Source organism: Mus musculus, chromosome 13 (assembly GCF_000001635.26).
Source record: "Mus musculus strain C57BL/6J chromosome 13, GRCm38.p6 C57BL/6J".
Classification (NCBI taxonomy): Eukaryota; Metazoa; Chordata; class Mammalia; order Rodentia; family Muridae; genus Mus; species Mus musculus.
The window spans coordinates 55,797,518-55,817,517 of record NC_000079.6 but is presented as its reverse complement, the minus strand read 5'-3'; the positions used below and the strand labels follow the sequence as shown (position 1 = coordinate 55,817,517).

At 48.4% G+C, this 20,000-nt stretch overlaps 1 protein-coding gene across 4 annotated transcripts in view; it reads right to left on the bottom strand.

Moving 5' to 3' along the window:
• Window positions 1-20,000, bottom strand: part of Catsper3 (cation channel, sperm associated 3) — a 39,549-nt gene that overhangs the window by 6,531 nt on the left and 13,018 nt on the right. Inside the window, exons 3-8 of one of the 4 annotated variants that reach the window (XM_006517455.3) lie at window positions 18,535-18,774; window positions 12,552-12,734; window positions 11,664-11,804; window positions 11,162-11,281; window positions 9,344-9,498; window positions 8,597-8,695 (exon numbers count right to left, since the gene is read on the bottom strand). In XM_006517455.3, the coding sequence (XP_006517518.1) occupies window positions 8,599-8,695; window positions 9,344-9,498; window positions 11,162-11,281; window positions 11,664-11,804; window positions 12,552-12,734; window positions 18,535-18,774 (936 nt within the window). In that variant the 3' untranslated portion in view covers window positions 8,597-8,598. Of the gene's footprint in view, window positions 1-8,517; window positions 8,696-9,343; window positions 9,499-11,161; window positions 11,282-11,663; window positions 11,805-12,551; window positions 12,735-18,534; window positions 18,775-20,000 lie in introns of those variants that run through there. The other 3 variants (NM_001252487.1, NM_029772.4, NM_001252488.1) reach the window with 3 other exon arrangements.

Below are 20,000 nucleotides of genomic sequence, written 5' to 3'. Positions count from 1 at the left end.
TCCTAATTTCTCTGCCCAAGTAAGCTGAATTGAAATATTCCAGAAAGACATTTTTTACTGAATCGAGAAACCTTGCTCCCCTCCTCTCCCATCATGCCCTGCTTCCTGGTTTCCCCCATTGCCCGCTTCTCCTCGACATCATTCCACTGTCCCTTCCCCCTTTTCACATCTCAGACACAGGGAGGAAGTCACAGTCACTTGAACTTGGCATGCGTGCAAAATGGACCAATTTTTTTTAAGTGTTGGTAATTTTCAGGACAAATTATAGGGAGTTGGACTGGAACAACTCTGAAAAGTGGAGTTTTATGAGTGGAAAGTGGGCGTGCGCGGCACTTCCCCTCTGTGCCTGAGACAGTGTGGCTCGAAGCACCGTTATTGCTGTTATCACATTATAATGTTCTTATTAGCCATCACAATCAGACAAAGCTTATTAACCCATTTAATTGAACCAGGCGTTGAACATCCCAGCGGCCTCATGGAAAGTGCTTGGCAAACGTGCGTGCCCCTGCAGCCTCAGAGCGCCTGGGCACCTCTCTGCCTGCCAGGTTCTGACAAGCCCGCCAGGCTTTCCTCAGACCACTCCTGCCTGTGGTCTCTCTGGGAACTTCCCAGGGCACAATAGAAATGTTCACCCCCCCCACCACCACTGCAGCCTTTCATGCACACACATGTTCACAGATGTGTGCGTGCACACAATAAAGGGTATGTCATATGAAAGTCCCCAACCCCTTAAAAGTATGGCCAAGGGACCCCACCCCCACCCCAAGCTAGCATTCCTGTTGAGCCACCAAGGCTGTTGTGGGGACAGCTACACAATCTGTAGTAAGCTGCCTCTGAGCTTCTTGGCTCTCTCCTAGTCCAGAGCCCGGAGGGACAGATACAGCATCCCCACAGCTCATCATGTTCCTGAGATTTCCCTAGCCCCTCAAGGCAGGGATACCCACTCAGTCAGGACTGAAGAGGAACCTGGGGAGCCTGTGGGTAGGGGCAGAGACCCAGATTCCAGCCACTCAGCAACTGCCATTTCTTGGGGGAGCATGCCAAGTTCATCTGTTAGGTCACTGGAACATTAGACCCTTGGTTCTCTGGAAGTCCTTGAGTTTCCCACTGGAGAGCAGGCCCTGGAGCCGTCTGCTGCTTACTGGAGTTTCCTATCGTCAAGTACATGACACCAGTATGCATGGCTTGGCTTGGCGGGGGTGGGGGTGGGGTGGGGGCTGTTGAATCGAATGTACAAGATTCATCCTCTTCAAGACGACCTCCGACCCCAGCAGAATTTCTGAATGAGCAGTCCTGGACTCCCCTGAGGGGCAGAGTTCCCACTGACTGAGCTGGAATCCCCTCCCTTCTCTGAGATCACCTGAGTCCTAAACAAATAGAGTGTGGGAAGGCCCCACCTTGCTGCTTCCTTCAGCCAGCACTGGAGTGACCACTGAAGACAGGACAATCACAAGAGCTGAGAGCACACACTTTGGAGTCGTGCAGACCTTTAGGATAGCTCACAGCATTGTCGTGTTGATATTCACTGCCGTGTAACCTGTGGAGTGCCCGGGCCCATATATGCCATGTGATCTAGGGAGTGCCTGTGTCCATGTCCGTTATATGGGGTGTTTGTCATCATGTCTATGACATTGTAGGCTCTAAATAAGCATTGGGTCTATATGCAGCCATAGTTCTCCCTTGTCAAGATTCTAAAGCCAGCATCTCTCAGGCATCCGGCTCTTAAAGCCCAGCCTCTCAGTCTACTCCCGTAACCAGGTAATTCTGGAAGAAATGTCTACACAGAGAATGAGTATGGGGGAAAAAATAGGAAAATTCAAGGGGAAACAGGCAAGAAGGAAGAAATCCAAGGATAACTGGAGTGATCTGGGAAGACTTCGTCTAAGAAGGAGCAATGTGATTGAGCCTTGAAGGATAAGTAGGTGTGGGAACAAGTGTGCAGTTGAGGTAGATCTGAGCCAGGCAAGGGGACATCCCTGGAAGAGACAGAGAGCAGAACTAGGAGGTTTAGATGCTAGGAGCCAACCTTGAATCCTGCTACCTCCAGGTCACTGCTCCCTTAAAGACATTCAAGGCCCTCAGGGTCCTAAAGCAATCATCCACTTCCCCTCTACCATCCCTTACAGGACCCCTCTCACTGTAAACTACATGGGACCTCACCAACACACACCTCAGCCCTCGCCCAGCCACTGCACACTCGAACCCCCCTTCCTTTCTGCCTGGAACACCTTCACCTTTCGTAGGTGTGCACACACAGGTGCCTGTGCACTGTCAGGTGCATGAACAAGCACACACACGCGTGTCCCTTAACATACTTTTCAGGATTAAAAAAAATGCATACTTTTTCCTGATCATAAAACACGATTAGTTCTTAATATCCATAAAGTTTTAGAATGAGTGAGAACACACTTTGCCCCCAAACTATGATTTCCACAATTATATTTCGCAATACAGATGACTGTGGTATCAACCTTGGCCCTAGAAGCCACTTTTTTCAGCCAGTTAAATACCAAGATGACCCTTTATCAATAAACTCTTTCTCCTAATGGTCACGTGTACAGATTTACAGGAACTCAGCCCACTTTCTCACCTTCAGTATGAGGTGAGGCCTCCTCCTTCCCTCCCTGTTTCTACTGCAGTCACGGTGAGCAGCCTCATTCAGCATCCCCTGCCTTTGCCACTGGGCGTCTAGGAAAGCAAATCCACATTGCCTTATGATGAGGCCACGCCCTCTGTGTTACCCAATGCAGACAAAGGGAACCCATTCTCCAAACCAGGCCAACATTAGTTTCAATATATCGTTTCTGTTACCTAAAAGGGGGTGGAAAACTCATTGCCACTGTGTGTGTATATGTGTATGTGTGTGTATATGTATGTATGTGTGTATGTGTGTGTCTATGTATGTGTATATGTGTGTGTATGTGTGTATATGTATGTATGTGTGTGCATGTGTGTGTGTATGTTTATGTGTATGTGTGTATATGTATGTATGTGTGTGCATGTGTGTGTATGTATGTGTATATGTGTGTATATATGTGTATGTGCGTGTATATGTATGAGTGTGCATGTGTATGTATGTATGTGTATATGTGTGTATATGTATGTATGTGTGTATGTATGTATGTATGTGTGTGTATGTGTGTATATGTATGTATGTGTGTATGTGTGTGTATGTGTATATGTGTATGTGTGTGTATGTATGTGTGTGTATGTGTGTATACGTATGTATGTGTGTATGTGTGTGTATGTGTATATGTGTATGTGTGTATATGTATGTATGTGTATGTGTGTGTGTGTGTATGTATGTGTGTGTGTATATGTATGTGTGGGGATGGGGGGGCGTGGAGGGTGGTATCATGCCTCGTGTATGTACAGTTTTTCACAACAGACAACTCATTCCCTTTTTCTGGCAAGAATTGGTTAAAAACAACAACAACAACAAAACAGCAACAAGGTACAAGAATAAAAACAAACCACTCCATCCCACCCAAATGCCAGCAGCTTTTTGAGATGACTCCTCCCCGTGCGGTGCCTCAGCTCCCACCGGCCAGCAGGGTATCTTCAGTTTCCCCTCCAAAGTTTTTCCCTAACCCTGCCTGGTCAGCCACTTGTGCCTGCTCAACACACCCACTTGTACACAGCCAAGCCTCCATGTGGTTCTGCTGTACAGGAGCCCAGGGAAAGGCACCTCCTAGGCCAAACCCTCTCTCTGCCTGGGTTGTAATTTCCTGATTAGGCACCACAGTCACCACCCTCTCCTCACACACTGATTGCTTCCTGTGGTCCTCTCTCTCTCTAGGGTTCCTGGAGCTCCAGGACTAGACTTCAGAGGGCCCTACCAAGCACTGGGGACAAGCCAAGGAACTAGCCAAGCCAGGCCTGTGTGAGCCCCACTCCCTCCCTCCCTCCCTCCCTCCCTCCCAGTCAGGCAGACTGTAGTCAGAAGGAATCACAGCTTAAATTTTAACATTCGAGAAAGAGCTTTAACGAGAAAGAAAAAGGTCTCTATGCTCCACCAGAACAAAGGGGTGCGTGTGTGGCCCGGGTTCAGATACCAAACGCCTGCGTGCTGATCTTGGCTGCGTGGGCTTCACTCAGTGCCAGCCTGCCCACCTATAAAACAGCACTGAGGATTCCTCCAGAGGCTGCTACACGCAGAGGGGCTGCAGAGCCCGGCGTGCTGGGCTGGACCTGCTCCTTGCTTGTACCACCTTGAATAGATTACACCTCCTCTTCGAACCTCAGTTTTGCCACCTGCTGCATGGGAATCGTGACAATGCCTGAGACTGTGTGCTATGCTTAAACTTGTCCACATTTAGGAGGCTGATAAACAGAAGCGCAAGCAAGCAGAAGGCAGGGCTTCTTCAGCCAATAAAGACAGAAAGAACCTGTGGTCCTGGCCTGAGCTCGCTAGGCTCCTCCTCCTCTGGCTCAGCATCAAATTTGGAAGATTTTTTTTTTTTTACCCTGGGTAGGGTTCGGGGACAGTGGGAGATTCTGCCCTCAGCCCCTCCCTCTCCCTGTGGCCCATATGCACAGGCTTCAGTCAGTTCTGTTTCTTGGGGCTGAAAAACAAAGTTTTCATTGCCCTGTGGCCTCTCCCACTCTCCATCTTTGAGCCAACAGTTCCATTTTGCAAAAGCCAGCCACGTTTGGTGCCACCACCCTCCAGGATACTAGATATGGCTTCTGGTGATCACTGGAGGCTTAATCCATATGTCCTCTTGTTTGTTTGTTATTTTGCTTTTGTTTTGTTTTGTTTTTGAGAGATAGGGCCTTTCTGCATATCTCTGACTGTCCTAGAACTCACTATGTAAACCAGGCTGGCTTCAAACTCAAAGATCCACTTGCCTCTGCCTCCTGACTGCTGGGATTAAAGGCATCTACCACCATGTCCAACCTTCTTAACAGTTTCCAGTTCAAAGATAATCTTGTCTTCTCTCTGTCTGTCTCTCTCTGTCTGTCTGTCTCTCTGTGTGTGTGTGTGTGTGTGTGTGTGTGTGTGTGTGTGTCTGTGTGTCTGTGTGTGTGTGTGTTTCTGTCTGTCTGTCTGCCTACCTATATCTCTATATCTTCATTTCTCTATTTCTCTACATCTCTATCTTGAAACCCAGGCACACTAGGCAAGCTCCCCCTCCCCAAGATAGACACTTATGCCCCAGAGGATCTTTAATATAATCTAAATAAAATCCAGGCTCCGCATGGTCTAATATATTACTCACTGGGCCCCATCAAAAAGTTCAGTGCAGCAACTTAACCCTGGCAGTGGTAGCACACACCTTTAATCCAACACTCAGGAGGTAGAGGCAGGTGGATCTCTGTTGAGTTCAAGACCAGCCTGGTCTACAGAAGGAGTTCCAGGACAGCCAGGGCTACATAGAGAAACTCAGTCTCAAAGAGAAAAAAAAAAAAATCCCAATGATGACTTCTATCCTGCCCAGAGAACAGCAGGGGTCCAGTTCTCAGCCCAGAAGGACACTTCAGATCCCCTCTCCCTCTCCCCGTCCCTAACTGCTGTCTGGCAGATGCTCCAAGCCTACTGTCCACTCGGTACTCTCTGCTTCGCCACTACCCTGGCTCTCCATCACAGGAGAGCTAACCAGGAGCTAGCCAAGACCCAGGCCTGCACAGCACAGTTCTTACAGGGTCTGACACACAAAGCCTCTAATGAAATTAAAACAGCACACAGGAAACGGTGGCACAGCCAACCAAGAGCAAAGAAATTCTCTCTGGGAAGAGCAGTCTAGAGGTGGTGTGTCCATCATATTGAATCCCTTCTTTTCTGCCCACATCTCCTTTCTGAGAAGGAATTCAGTCACCTTGGCCTCCTCAAGTGCTTGCAGAACAACCAAGCAGCCCCATGTGGGATGCAGGACAGAGTGAGAAGCAGGCAATGATTCCGTGCCACTGGGACCATTGCCTGTCAAAGGCCCATTTTGTTTCCAAGGCCCTGTGTTGTCTTTGAAGCATGGTGCACTGCTCCCAGTGTCTAGTTACCAAGCTCTGGATGGCTGATGGAAAAACAGAGATTGCCTCCACACCACTGGACTGCTGGTGGACCCAAAGTCGGTCCAGGGAATAAAAACAAATAAGAACAAAAACCCACCTCCCGGTTGGTTAGGTCCACACCTTTCCTGCTGTGAGCCAGAGGGAGGGAGGGCCCAGGCACAAGTAGAAGTCCCATGCAGGACAGCCCCATGCGATCCCAGGGGTTAGGGCAGGGAAGTGAGTCCTACTTTCTACAGCCAGGTCCCCCGGCAAGCAGAACTCCTGTCCCAAGCAAATCAATCGAAGTTTTGGCCAAGCCTGTTTGAGTTGGTGAGAACCCAAGTAGGACTTGCAAACTGCCAGTGTTTGCTCTGTAGGCTGAGAGAGCCAAACAGAAAAGCTGCACTGGGACTCTCCGCCAAACAGCCATTGGTTTATTCTGCCAATGGGGCTGGGCCAGCTCTGAGCACTGCACTCAAGCCCAGTTCTCTGCTCTCCAGAGATTTCTTGTTCTTAAAGGTGGCTTGCCAATGCACCCCTGTTTGATGACCCATGCACCCCACATCCGGTGACCCATGCACCCCACATCTGATGACCCACACACCTGGGGCCTTGACCTCCAAATCTGAGCTTCTGTTTTCACATCCTGAACCGGTTCTCTCTGGAGTCACATTCACACGGGCCCTGTGTAGGCTCCTACTCTCTATGCTAGCTAGGCTCAGCTTTCTCCCTCCCATCCACCTTACATCCTAACAAGCTAGGGGTGGGGGCAGAGAGGGCCAAGCCCTAGGAAACACCAAATCCTGGGCAGGCAACATCTTTCCTTGCCCTCTTACACATGTTCAATTTGTTTTGTTTTGTTTTGTTTTGTTTTGTTTTAAAGCAGTAGTTCCCTTCCACTGTCAGAGGCTGGACCTGTGGCCTCAAAGGCACAGACGCCCTGTGTCCAAAGCTGCACAGTTTCCAGCAGGCCTTCCTGGGACAAGGTTTTCCGGGTTTTGTTCACTTCAAAATACCTGGGGAAATCCCCCGGGTTCCTGACAGGAACAGGTAGGCGTGTCTACATGTTCCTTGTGCTAGGGGGACATTTAGGGCCTACAATTAAGAGTCGCCTGCTTCACACTAGACCCCAACTGGAGCCACTACCTGGGGCCTAACTGCCCTGCTTAAGGGGTTAAGTTCCTCCCTCGTTGGCACGGAAATCTCAAGCTCCCTCCCCCAACCACAGGAACACAGATATTCACCTAACCTCAGGCCCACGCCTACACATCAGCACTAAGTTCTCTGACCCAGAAGATACATGGATGATATCCACCACCCCCACGGGCCTCCACGGTAGGACACTGTCATCCTCAGTAGCTGTTTCTCTTCACCTTTGCTCTTAGAGTTCTTCCCATGTCCTTGGGAGATGGATGTCTGCCTATAGAAATGATCTGGGGCTCTTAAAGGAAGGTACGTCCTGCATCCAAACAGGAGACCGGCTAGATTACCGACGGCCATGTGGAACTGCTAGAGTGGACTCTGAGCTCCATCATAGGAGCTCCGGCGCACGGCACAGCTCACTGAGCACCGATCCCTATGTCAATGGAAGGAAAGGTTCCTTGTCCCCTGGCCTCAGGGCACCACAGCTCAAGCCAGAGCCCCTTGGCCAACCATGGGCCCTTCGTCCTGATGTTGTGTCTCCTCTGTTTCTTCCTGGTCCTGGCCTCAGCACGTGGTTGGGGGCTTCTGGATCCTGGTGTGGGTACCAATCTCCCTTCATAGCTTTTCTCAGATCCTACCTCCTTCTCTGTTTAAGGTGACACAGCCTAAGTGACAGAGCTTGGGCATAGACCACAGCAATGAGAAAAAAGTGGCTACTACAGGGACTGAGCTGGCCCAATCTATAGTGAGCGGTCTTGCTGGCCTGGCCTGGCCCTGGGGCTCCTCAGATGACATTCTTATGATTATGCATTTTTACCTCCAAGAGTCATTTGGCCAGTAGGGACACAGAAAATGCCACCGTGTTAATTGCAAATCTTAACTAAGCACGGGAGGGGAAAGTCTGAAGGGTGAGCTACTGCTGTTCCTGTAGACTCCAAAAGGAGATGATCTAACATGGCCAGTAGGAGGCTCCCCTGGGCAGAACTCCGATACAACCTCTCTGGTCATATCGCATGCCTTGGCAGAAACCTTGGGGAAATCAACATGGACTTCCAAAGAAGGGACTCTCCAGCCGCAGGTCTCTGTCAGTCTGGGGCACCTGCCCAGGTCAGCCTGACCCCTGCACACATCAGGCCTCAGGCGCCATCTGCAGGACTATGACACACAGCTGCTGGGTCTTGGTGTCTGCAGCCCCCAAGCAGCCTCCCCAGGAGTTTGTGGACCCTTGCTGTGGCACCCAGGGAGGCTGCAGGATATGGTCATTCACCAGGGCAGGTCTCGAACCTTACTCTTCTCATGCCAGTGCCTGTGCAGCCCACAGATGAGCACTTATCTAGGCCTATCCCCCAAAGGTAGGGACACCCTGACATCAACCTTCCAGTGAGCTTGAGAAACCACCCCTGGAGGCTTGTGTTTAATGGGACTGTCATAGTCTTCGAGGCCACGCCCTCCCAGCTACGGCTACCTCTAACTTAGTCCCGAGAGGCTGGACGAGCTCTCCTTGGGCATGTCTTCCAACATCAGGCTCAGCACGTTCACAATCTCACAGTAGAGCTCCTGAAGCCTAGAACAGAGCAGGAGAGGGAAACCTGATGAGGCAGGCTACACGCCAGCCCCCTCTCCACACACCACACACCACACACCACATGCTAGCATGCTCAAGTCGCCATTCCCACAGGTATGTGTGGGATGGGAAGAGAACGAATACTTCAGGCAGCTTGGAATCCCGCATCTGTCACCCCGCTGAGGGCCCCTGGCGTAGGTGAAAACTCATCTTCTGGGCCCCAAAGCAGGAATAAACCAGTACCTAAACAATGCCTGACTATTCTTGGACCTACCATGGACATTCCCTAGTCTCCTCCTTGTCGGTTACCCCAGTCTCTGAGGCTTCCGGAGGGATTTCATCCAGAAGTCAGGCTTAGGATGTCTACTCCTGTTCAGAAGTCTTTAAGTGTCCACAGCTCTTCAGCTGCCAGTCAAAACCGCCAACTAGCTGACATTGAGAATAAGACCTGCAGCAGATTATCTCTGTCATTTAACTGGCCCAGGGGCTCCTTGGGTAACCAGGCAGGAAAGGGTCAGATTCTCATTCAAAGTCACATGGGAAGACAGGAGCAGAGCTAAGCTAGCATCCCCTGCATTCGACTTACTACCCCATCCCTGCAAGGAGTTAGCAAGCAGAGGCCTGAAGGGACAAAGACCAGTAACTCACTTGCTGACAATAACATCTTGGTTGTCCAGAGTGACCAAGTAGATATCAATGAAGGAGAGACTAGTGCTGAAGTCATCCAGAACCATGGGGTCTGTGTGCCGCAGGGTCTTCTTGAAGCCCTCCACCATATCAATGAAGTTCATGCTACCACTTTTCTAGAGGTGGAAACAATATGAGACCAACAGGCAGGAGCAAGGTACACGGAGACCTGAGAACCGCCATGGATCCCAAGAGTCTCAAGTTTATCCTGACCACTGAGCCCGGACCCTGAAAGGATGACAGAGTCTCATGGGCCCTCAACCCTTGCCCTGAGACCAAAGGAATAAGAGAATGTCTAAGGGTGAGTCTGGGCAACCTCCTAAACAAACCTGGGGCATAGCTAGACTGGCAGGCACCTCTGATTCAGAAATGAGGCCAAGGGGAGAGGGTCTGACAGACAAGAGACCCAGCAGAACTCCCAAGTCAGACCAACAACATGGGGCAGAGGGTTTGGAGAGATGGCTCGGTGGTTAAGAGCACTGACTGCTCTTCTGGAGGTCCTGAGTTCAAATCCCAGCAACCACATGGTGGCTCACAACCATCTGTAATGGGATCTCATGCCCTCTTTGGGGTGTCTGAAGATAGCTACAGTGTACTCACTTATAATAAATAAATCTTTAAAAAAGAAAAAGAGCCGGGCTGTGGTGGCGCACGCCTTTAATCCCAGCACTTGGGAGGCAGAGGCAGGCAGATTTCTGAGTTTAAGGCCAGCCTGGTCTACAAAGTGAGTTCCAGGATAGCCAGGGCTATACAGAGAAACCCTGTCTCGAAAAAAAAGAAAAGAAAAGAAAAAGAAAGAGAAAGAGAAAGAGAAAGAGAAAGAGAAAGAGAAAGAGAAAGATAACTTTTTCTTTAAAAAGAAAGCCGGGCATGGTGGCACACGCCTCTAATCCCAGCACTCGGGAGGCAGAGGCAGGCGGATTTCTGAGTTCGAGGCCAGCCTGGTTTACAAAGTAAGTGCCAGGACAGCCAAGGCTACACAGAGAAACCCTGTCTTGAAAAACCAAAAAAAAAAAAAAAAAGAAAGAGAAAAGAAAAAGAAAAAGAGAACATGCAACAGAAAGGAAGAGTGCTGCCAACACGGTGAGCTTCTCCTTGTCCTGTGTTTAGGAGTGTGGGGGGTATAAGAGAGCGATTCCCTGACAGAGCATCCTCATCCATATGGAATTGAGCTGCCTGGAGTCAGACAAGCCTCAGTGAGAAGCTGCAGTGCAAGTGATCCTGCCCAAAGGACCCCACAGTGGAGAATCATCCACTAAGTAGAGAACTTGATAAGCTTCATAAATGCAGTATTCAGGGGACTGGAGAGATGGCTCAGCGGTTAAGAGCACTGACTACTCTTCCAGAGGTCCTGAGTTCAAATCCCAGCAACCACATGGTGGCTCACAACCATCTGTAATGGGTATCCAATGCTGTCTTCTGCTGTGTCTGAAGAAAGTGACAGTGTACCCACATATATGAAATAAAGTATGGCTGGAGCAGGGCCAGGGGGCAGCGGGGAAGACTGGTCTGGGTAACCAGCAAGATCCCATTTTAAAAAAACTTTAAATTTTTTAAAAAAGAAAAGAAAAGAAATGCAGTACTCACTCATCCAAATTATTTGGAGAAATGCAGACACAGAAAGGAATGCTTGGTTCTAGAGGTCACAGGGGAAAACCTGCTTTACCTAAAGCCCGGCATGCCTGAGCCCAGCTGCCCTCTACTGGAATCCAAAGCCCTTCCTCCTGGGCATCCCATTAGTCCTCACTGTCCCTCTGTGTGTCTGGTGTGCCATCCGACCTGTGTGTTCATCAGCCTGTTGACCTCCTCTTGCTGGCGTTTCAGGATTATTTGCTTCTCCTCCATAATCGCAAGGTTCCTCTCCAACGTCAGATCCCGCTCAAACTTTTTCATGGAATCCTAACACGGCAGAATATACAAAGTCAGGATTGTGTTCCCTACACCCTTTTCATTTCAAGCCCTTCTCCTTGCCTAGCTTGCCCTGCTGCTCAGGCCTCAGCAGAAAGGCCCACCTCACACAGGCCCAGCCCCTGCAACGGTTTCTTAAGCTCCATCGGTCTGCTGCCCTCCATCATAAGGTGATGAACTTGCAGGGTTGGGTACCCATGAGAGGGGGACCATTTGGTTAGCTCTACACCTCTTCATAAGACACAATTCCAGCTTGTCCAAGAAACATGACCCATACCTGCCACACCTAACCTAAGCCATGGGTATACACACACACACACACACACACACACACACACACACACACACACAAGCACACACTACACATCCTCACCTCCGTGTGCATGATCATCACACCCACAAACATGTTGAGGAAGATGAAGGATGCAAGCAAGATGAAGAGGATAGTAAACGCCCGGCTCACAGTAAACTTCCTCTTGTCCAGCTCTTCCTGCAGGTCAGTCCAGCCATCAACCTGGTCAGGCAGGACAGAGTATTCTGAGCACCGAGGCCCAGCAGAGTAGGTTTTCATATCGCCTATGCCAAGGTAGCACTGACTCCACTGAGGTCAGCTCAGCCTCCACTCCAATCCTTCGACATCTCCTCACCCATTGGCTATCCTCTCCACACAGAGGCGCAGAAATGTAGGGTGCCATTAGGTAGGAACCAGCATGCCTATGAGAGTCTCTTCTCTCAAGGTCTCCCATTTTCTCCTAAAAGGCACAGCCTATCCAGTTCCGTCTTGGGGGGGGGGGGGAACCAAAACAAATATATTTTTAAATGCCTCTCTTTATATAATTCAAAAGTCTAGACCTCAAGACTTAGGCTTTGCTTATTCTGGGTGGATTTGTGTCAGCTTAGGGTTTTTTTTTTGTTGTTGTTTGTTTGTTTGTTTTGTAATTTTAAATCAAGCTGTGTGCCGTGGGCTTTATTTATAACTTAAGGTTAATCCAAATTAAGTATCATTTGAGAAGGTTTTCAAGTTTTATTACCCTGTGCAACACATGGAATGACTTGTAAAATCACGGAATTATAGACAGAAACAGAAGCCACTGGCTTCTGACCAGTCCTAGCGTACCAAGTCCCAGCTCCACTGTACCCACAGGATAAGCACCTGAACGTAGAGAAGGTCCCAGAGAGGCTCAGCTTGTACACACACTCGCCCTTCCTGGACGCCCCCTTCTTCAGACTCCACCCCTACCAGGGTTCCCAAGCTCAGTACCGTGGCCAAACTGAAGAGAGTAAAGAAAGCTGAAGCCAGGTTCCCCCAGTTCTCCAGGTCGCCTCTGTCCGTCACGCCAAATAGGCAGAATCCCAGGATCGCGAACACAAACATGAGGAGGAAGAGCAGCGTCAGCACCGAGGCCACAGTGTAGACCGTCTCCCCCACAGCGATGATGAGTGTCTGCAAGGCAAGGACAATGTGGGCTGCTGAGGAAACCCACTCCAGAACATTCGGGTCCATCCTCCCCCGCTCACAGCGATCCTCAGGACCTTGAGCTATGCCTGGTACATAGTAGATATTAAATAAGTATCAGCAGAATGAATGAATGAATGAGTGAATGAGTGAGTGAATGAGTGAATGGTCAGAATGGGGCCCAGACTGAGGGCCGCACCAGTCTCACAGAGGCATCCATTTTGTGTCACGGACAGACTGTACACACTTTGTCAGGTCGGGGTCACCTCTCCTTCAGCCCCACTGACCTCGCTACTTGAATCCAGTCTGACTCTGTGGTCATCCCTAGATATTGCATTTGGGCTTCTCAGCTAAGAACTCATCCTAAATTCCCCCAAATCTAGGAGGAATAGGGACACCGCCATGTACCTGAGGATAGAGAGAGCCAAGAGGAAATGTCTCCCCACTTTTTTGGGCCTCTCTTCACAGGCAGCTCCCCATCTTAGGACCTGAATCTCCCTCCTGTAAAACAGGCAACTACCTCATCCTCCCTCCCCTGTCCATCCCTGGAGAGCCAAATGCATTTATTGTTCACTTACCATGCCTTGAGATTTTTGCTGAGTAAGTGCTTTATGAACATGGAGCTACTAAGAATGTTCTCATAGACTGTAGTGGCTTAAACTGGAATGACCTAGCTAGGTATGGTGGTGCATGGCTTTAATCCCAGCACTCTGGAGGCAGATCTCCGAGAGTTCAAGGCCAACTTGAGAAACCCTCTGTGTGTGTGTGTGTGTGTGTGTGTGTGTGTGTGTGTGTGTATTCACCAGGGAGAAAACTCTTTGAAAGGATTAGAAGGATTAGGAGGTATGGCCTTGCTGGAGAAGTATTTTACTGAGGATGGGCTCTGAGATTTCAAAAATCAGGCAGCTTCTCTTTCCGCCTGTAGATCAGGATGTAGCTATCAACCACTTCTCCAGTACCATGTGTACTGTACTGTTGCCATGTTCTCCACCATGATGATAACAGATTAACCCTCTGAAAACTGTAAGCAAACACCCAGTTCAATGGTTCCTTTTTATAAAAGTTGCCTCGGTCATGGTACAATAGAACATTGACTAAAACAGAAGTTGGTGCCAGGCAGTGATGGTGTGCTCCTTTAATCCCAGCACCCTCGGAAGGCAAAGGCAGGTGGATGTCTCAGTTCAAGGCTAGCCTGATCTACACACTAAGTCCTAGGGCAGCCAGGACTACAAAAAGAAATCTTGTCAAAAAAAGACAAAAGTTGGTACTAAGAACTGGGGTACTTTTGTGACAGGCCTGACCATACTGGTTTATGCGGGAATATAGAAGACTTTGGGACTTTGGACTAGAAAAAACACTTGGACGCTTTAAGTGGGGCTTAATGGGCAATCCTATTAGGATCATGGAAGACAGTGCTGAGAGCAATTGGAACTATGGAGGCCCAGCTCAAGAAATTCCAGTGGGAAAGAATATTAGTAAATGGCCTACAGCCCATTCTTTTAATATTTTGGCAAAGAAGCCAAAATATTAGCCTTTGTCCTAATATTCTGACTGAGGCTAAATTAAAAAGGGAGGGTAAATTAGTGGGGTGGGGTGGGGAGGTTGGATTAATGGCATTGACAAAGGAGATTTCAAGACAGCCTACTATTGAGTGTTTCCTATGGTTACTAGTAATCACTCTTACGAAGATGTGTAATGAAAAGCAGCAGACAGGGGAAGGAGAAATACAAAATGCACAGCTTGAAGAAAAACGGGAGCACCAGGAGGTGCAATGGAGCCGAGTCTAGTTTAAAGAAAAGCCTGATGCTAAATAGAATAAAGGGAGTGATGACCTTGGGGCGAGACCCTATCTAGCTAAGTCTCTAACTTGTGAAAAGAAAAGAAACAATTCAGCACTGAAGGAAACCATTGAGAACAGGAAGCTGAGGGGCTGGAGAGATGGCTTAGTGGTTAAGAGCACTGACTGCTCTTCTAGAGATCCTGAGTTCAATTCCCAGCAACCACATGATGGTTCACAACCACCTGTAATGGGATCTGCTGCCCTCTTCTGGTGTGTTTGAAAAATAGCTACAGTGTACTCGTATAAGTATAATAAGTATATCTTTTTTAAAAGAGAAAACAAGAAGCTGATGAAAATGTATTTGAACAAGGGGGGGGGGGCATGTTCCAGCCCCAGCAAGCAGTTCTGTCTTTAGAGTCAAGGCAATAAGAAAGGAGTATTGCAATCTTCCTCTTCAGCCAAGGAAAGCTGCTGTGGTCAGGCGTGTGTCAGAAGTATCCCTGCATAGAGGCCCAGAGAGGCCATTGTATGAAGAAAGGCCATTGAAGATGAAGCCTGGATTGCCTTGGAGACTCCAAGATGTTAGAGATGCCAGAGCCAAGATACCTGCCAAGAAGATCTGCTAACAGGGTGTAGAACCAGCCCAAGAGAGAAAAACGATGTTGCAGTCAACAAAGCTGAAAGGAATTGGTGACCTTAAGAATCTTTTGATACCAGACATGGAGATAGCGAGTTGGGAGTTTGTCTGGCTGGTTTTCAGTCTTGCTTTGATCCAGTGTTTCCTCACTCTGCTCCTTTCCCCCCTCTTTTGGAATGGTGGTTATGTCCTGTGTCATTGCAAGTGTGTGATCTGCCCTTTCATTTTGACTTTACTGAGAGTACAGAGTTAAGAGTTTGCCATGAGTCTCAGAAGAGACCTTGAACTTTGAACTTTTAAACAATGTTGAGACTGTGATAGACTATAAGGATTTTTGAGGTTGGACTGAACACATTTTTGCATTTTAATACAGCTACAAACCTATGGGAACCAGGAAGTGAAACGTCGTAGTTTGAATAAGAAAGGCCCCCACAAGTTCATATATTTGAATGCTTAGTCACCAGGGAGAGAAACTCTTTGAAAGGATTAGAAGGTGTTGCTTTGTTAGAGAAAGCAAAGCCCACGTCAGGAAGTCTCTCTTTTTGCCTGTAGATCAGAAGGTAGGTCTGGGCTACTTCTCTAGCACCATGCCTGCTGTACTTCTTGCCATGCTCCCTGCCTTGATAATGGACTAACCCTCTGAAACTGTAAACCACCCGCCAATTAAATACTTTCTTTTGTAAGTATTGCCTTGGTCATGGTGTCTTTTCACATCAAAAGAACAATGGCTAAGACATAATTGCAAGCAGTAGACGAGTATCAAGATGAAGGGTCACAAGCTTAGAGAACCAGTTTGTTCTGGTCACAGTACAATACAATGACTCTTTCCCCCATGCTACCATCTCCAACCACTAGTGCCCCTGAGCACAGTGACCCTTAAGACTGGCTTAGAACTAGGAAGGAATCTTGGAGCTGAACACAGAGGGGTGAGGGCTGGACCATGGGGCTATTCTAGGCAGTAGAAAGGTCAACTCAGAGAAATGCGCTGCTCTATATCCCCCTGGGGAATAAGACTAGTGCTTCCAGGGTCATTCTGAAAGAACTGGGGAATGTGTAATTAATTGCCTGTCTCCTTGCTAGGCAGGGACAGGACTTTCTCACACTATTATGAATTGCCTCTCACAGGCTCATGCCCATGGCCTTGATAACTAGCTGATGGACTTTTTGGAAGTGGCCAGATCCTAAGATCTTCACACATCCCTATCCCTTCCTTCCAGTACACATGGTAGCACCTGGCTACAAACAAGGTGTTTGAAGCAAAAACTCAGGGAGACTTGATGTTCCATTAGAGCACTTCCTCTGGTGCTGAGGATTTCCATTCTGCTTTCTCAGCTGGGTGGGACCCCACTGCAAGAACCCAGCCAAAGGCTAGAAGTAGCAGGAATAGAGAGCTATAAACAAGTCCATAACTACTTAGGTCATGTGTCTTAGTTAAGGTTTTGCTGCTGTGAACAGACACCATGTCCAAGGCAAGTCTTATAAAGATCAGCATTTAATTGGGGCTAGCTTACTGGTTCAGGGATTCAGTCCATTATCATCAAGGTGAGAGCATGGCAGCATCCAGGCAGGTATGGTGCAGGCAGAGCTCTGAGTTCTACATCTTTATCTGAAGGCTTCTAGCAGAATACTGATGTCCAGGCAGCTAGGATGAGGGTCTTAAAGCCCACATTCACAGTAACACACCTACTCCAACAGGGCCACGCCTTCTAATAATGCCACTCTCTGGACCAACCATATACAAACCATCCCATCACGCAACAAGCTTGAAGAGGGAAGAGACAAAGATGACACCTGAGTTGACTTGGTGACTGAATGGGATTGGGGGGAGGGGCACACCTCAACCAGCAACCAAAAGGCTGGAGGAAGAACTTGGGCCCAGAGATTTAAATGTAAGAATGAGCCAAGAGTGGGTGAGCTTGGAGGTTAGACACACACACGTCTGAGGAAGGGATGAAAGTTTCAGACGGCACTTGTGTCTGCAGGTCAGAATCCTAGAAAACAGAAAAGATCACCCAGGGAGGAGAACGCAAGAGAACAGCAAATGCAATGCCAACAAAACCAAGCAATGACCTGGCCAGGAAAATCCACATTGAGAAGGCAGCCTGGAGAAACTGAGGCAAAAGGCCACAAAATGGTAACAAGAGACTGCCAGCAACCTTGGAGGGGCTAGTCTTTTGAGAGAAAGGGGTCGGGGGAAGAAAGCAAGCCATGACGAGAAACAAGGAAGTACAGACACTGACCGGGAACTGGAGAAGAGTGAGGCCTAGGCGCCCACATCTACATACACAGGCATCTGATTACATGCATGTAAGGAATGGGTGTCTCTGGGTGTCTCCTAGGGAGAGAGCTCACGTTTAGGGACCAAGCTCACCCTGCCTGTTCTGAAATGTTCTGAAGGCTGCCCCATGGTCTTGGCAACTCAGGGAGATGGTGGGAATGGCACCTTCAGAGTGGCCTTACCAAAACAATGAGCTGTTGCCCATTAAAAAAGAAATGGCAGCCAGTGGTCAAAGCCACCCAAATACTGGCAAATCCTGGCACATAGCTCACAACAGTCTGTACCATAAGAAAGACAGCTACAGCGGGTGGTGGTGGCACACGCCTTTAATCCCAGCACTTGGGAGGCAGAGGCAAGTGGATTTCTGAGTTCGAGGTCAGCCTGGTCTACAGAGTGAGTTCCAGGACAGTCAGGGCTACACAGAGAAACCCTGTCTTGAAAAAACAAACAAGAAAGAAGGAAAGAAGGAAAGAAGGAAAGAAGGAAAGAAAGAAAGAAAGAAAGAAAGAAAGAAAGAAAGAAAGAAAGAAAGAAAGAAAGAAAGAAAGAAAGAAAGAAAGACAGCTACTACACCACATATAGGAAGAAAGGCTCAGGTTGGCGGTATAGCCAGATACAGCTTTCAGATCTCAGCCCTGATGTTTTAAAGTTTTTTTTTTTTTTTTTTGGCTTGTATGTATGTATGTGCACTCTGTATATACCTCAGGTCTGTGGAGATCAGAAGAGGGCCCTAGAACTTGAGTTACAGAAGGTTGTGAGATGTCATGTGAGTTCTGGGAACTGAACCCGGGCCCCCTGTAAGAGCATCTGTGCTCTCAACTGCTGCATCATCTCTGTCGACCCCAGCCTTGACATTTAGGTTCTGAGTAACCTTGTGCCTCCGCTTATTCAACTTTAGAATGGAGCCAATCATACCTTTCTTATCAGTTTCAAGACTGAGATGATATCGGTCAAGTTTAACTGGCCACAGGGCCAAACAAACTAACAGAAAGGTAACATTGAAGTCATTATTTCTTAGAAAGCCTCCCATAACACATGCAAATGCATGCACTCCCACGCTCCGGTGCGCACACGCGCACACACCAGCACTCACCCTGATGCCCCTACTGTAGGAGATAAGCTTGAGGATTCGTAGAGACTGGATGCCATCAGCAAAGTGGAGGTATGCAGAATGATTCCCCTTGATTTTGCGGAGGAGATAGGGTATGGTGAGAATGATGAGAATGATCACATCCAGTATGTTATAGCCATCCTTCCAGTATGTAATGGGGTCCACATAGACCTTCATGAGGAACTCGCAGACATAGACAGATACAAAGAAAAGCTCTGAGACCTGCAGTGGTCACAGGGGTTAGAGATCAAAACAAATGCAGAGCCCCAGAGTTCTGTCCCTCTCCCTGCTGAGACCACCCTATCAGATGTGGAGGTACCCAGAACCCCTAGCTCTCCTAAGGAGACTGGTTCCCTTTCTGAGTCTTCCTTGCCTGTGGCTCTAAGTCCAGAGCTAGGTTTCCCCAAGATGTAAGCCTTGTAGCTGACCAGCTGACTGTAAATGGCTATATATACAGGCCTTGGTCAGTATTCAATGAAACAGACCACCTGACAAAAATATTCCCTGAGAGAAAGTCAAGGCCTTTCTGGCTATCCTGAATGGGGTGAAATACACAAATATCACTTTTAGGGTGGAATATACAAATATCTAGCTACATTTATGATCATTGCTGTCATAGATAAAGATCAGTCAAATCAAGTCAGCTGCTTTTTAACTAAAGTCACCTGTTTGCTGCTTTAAAAAAAACCTCTCTTATACTGTTTGAACCAATCTCCTTCAAATGTTTCTTCCTCCCCTACAGCTCCAATGGCCTTTTTTCTTGCTATCAGGTCCTTTTAGAAGCATCTAAGACTTTTCTCTGTATCAAAATTCATTTGTCATCTTTATAGTCATCTAAAATCCACTCACTCGGGACTGAAAAGACCATACAACCACGGGTCAAGCAAGCCCGGTTTTAGGTAGGGGGAAATGGATAAGTAGAGTGGATTCCCAGTGTCGGGGAAGTCTGAGCAGAGGAGCCATAGGCTCTCAGTCTCTACACGGTGCGGAGACTTACAGGGAGCTGGCCAGAGCAACTCAGGGGTCAGCGAGGTGACAGTCAACCAGGCAAGGCGTGTGAGAAGTCTTCTGCACGGAGGGTGGGTTTGCCACTGACATGAGGATAACACGGAGAGAGGGAGCCACGAAGCCCTGAGTTTCAAACACGGCAACTGGGTAAAAGCAGCGATGAGTTCGGGGTGCAGTAAAAAAAAAAGCGAGTTTTTGGAAAAGCGCACCTTGGCGATGGTTATCATCCTTTTCCGCTGTTTGCATTGTCTCCTAATGGTCTGAGAGGGCGTATAACCAAGTTCATGGCCCCAGCTGCATGCTGTTTCCCTGCTCCACTCTGGCCCATCTACCTTTGGGCCTGAAGGCTGAACTAGCTCCAGAAATGACCAGTCTGTGGGTGGGACCAGATGCCCATGTATCTCGTAACCAAAAGAATTGTATGAATCCAGAATTAAACA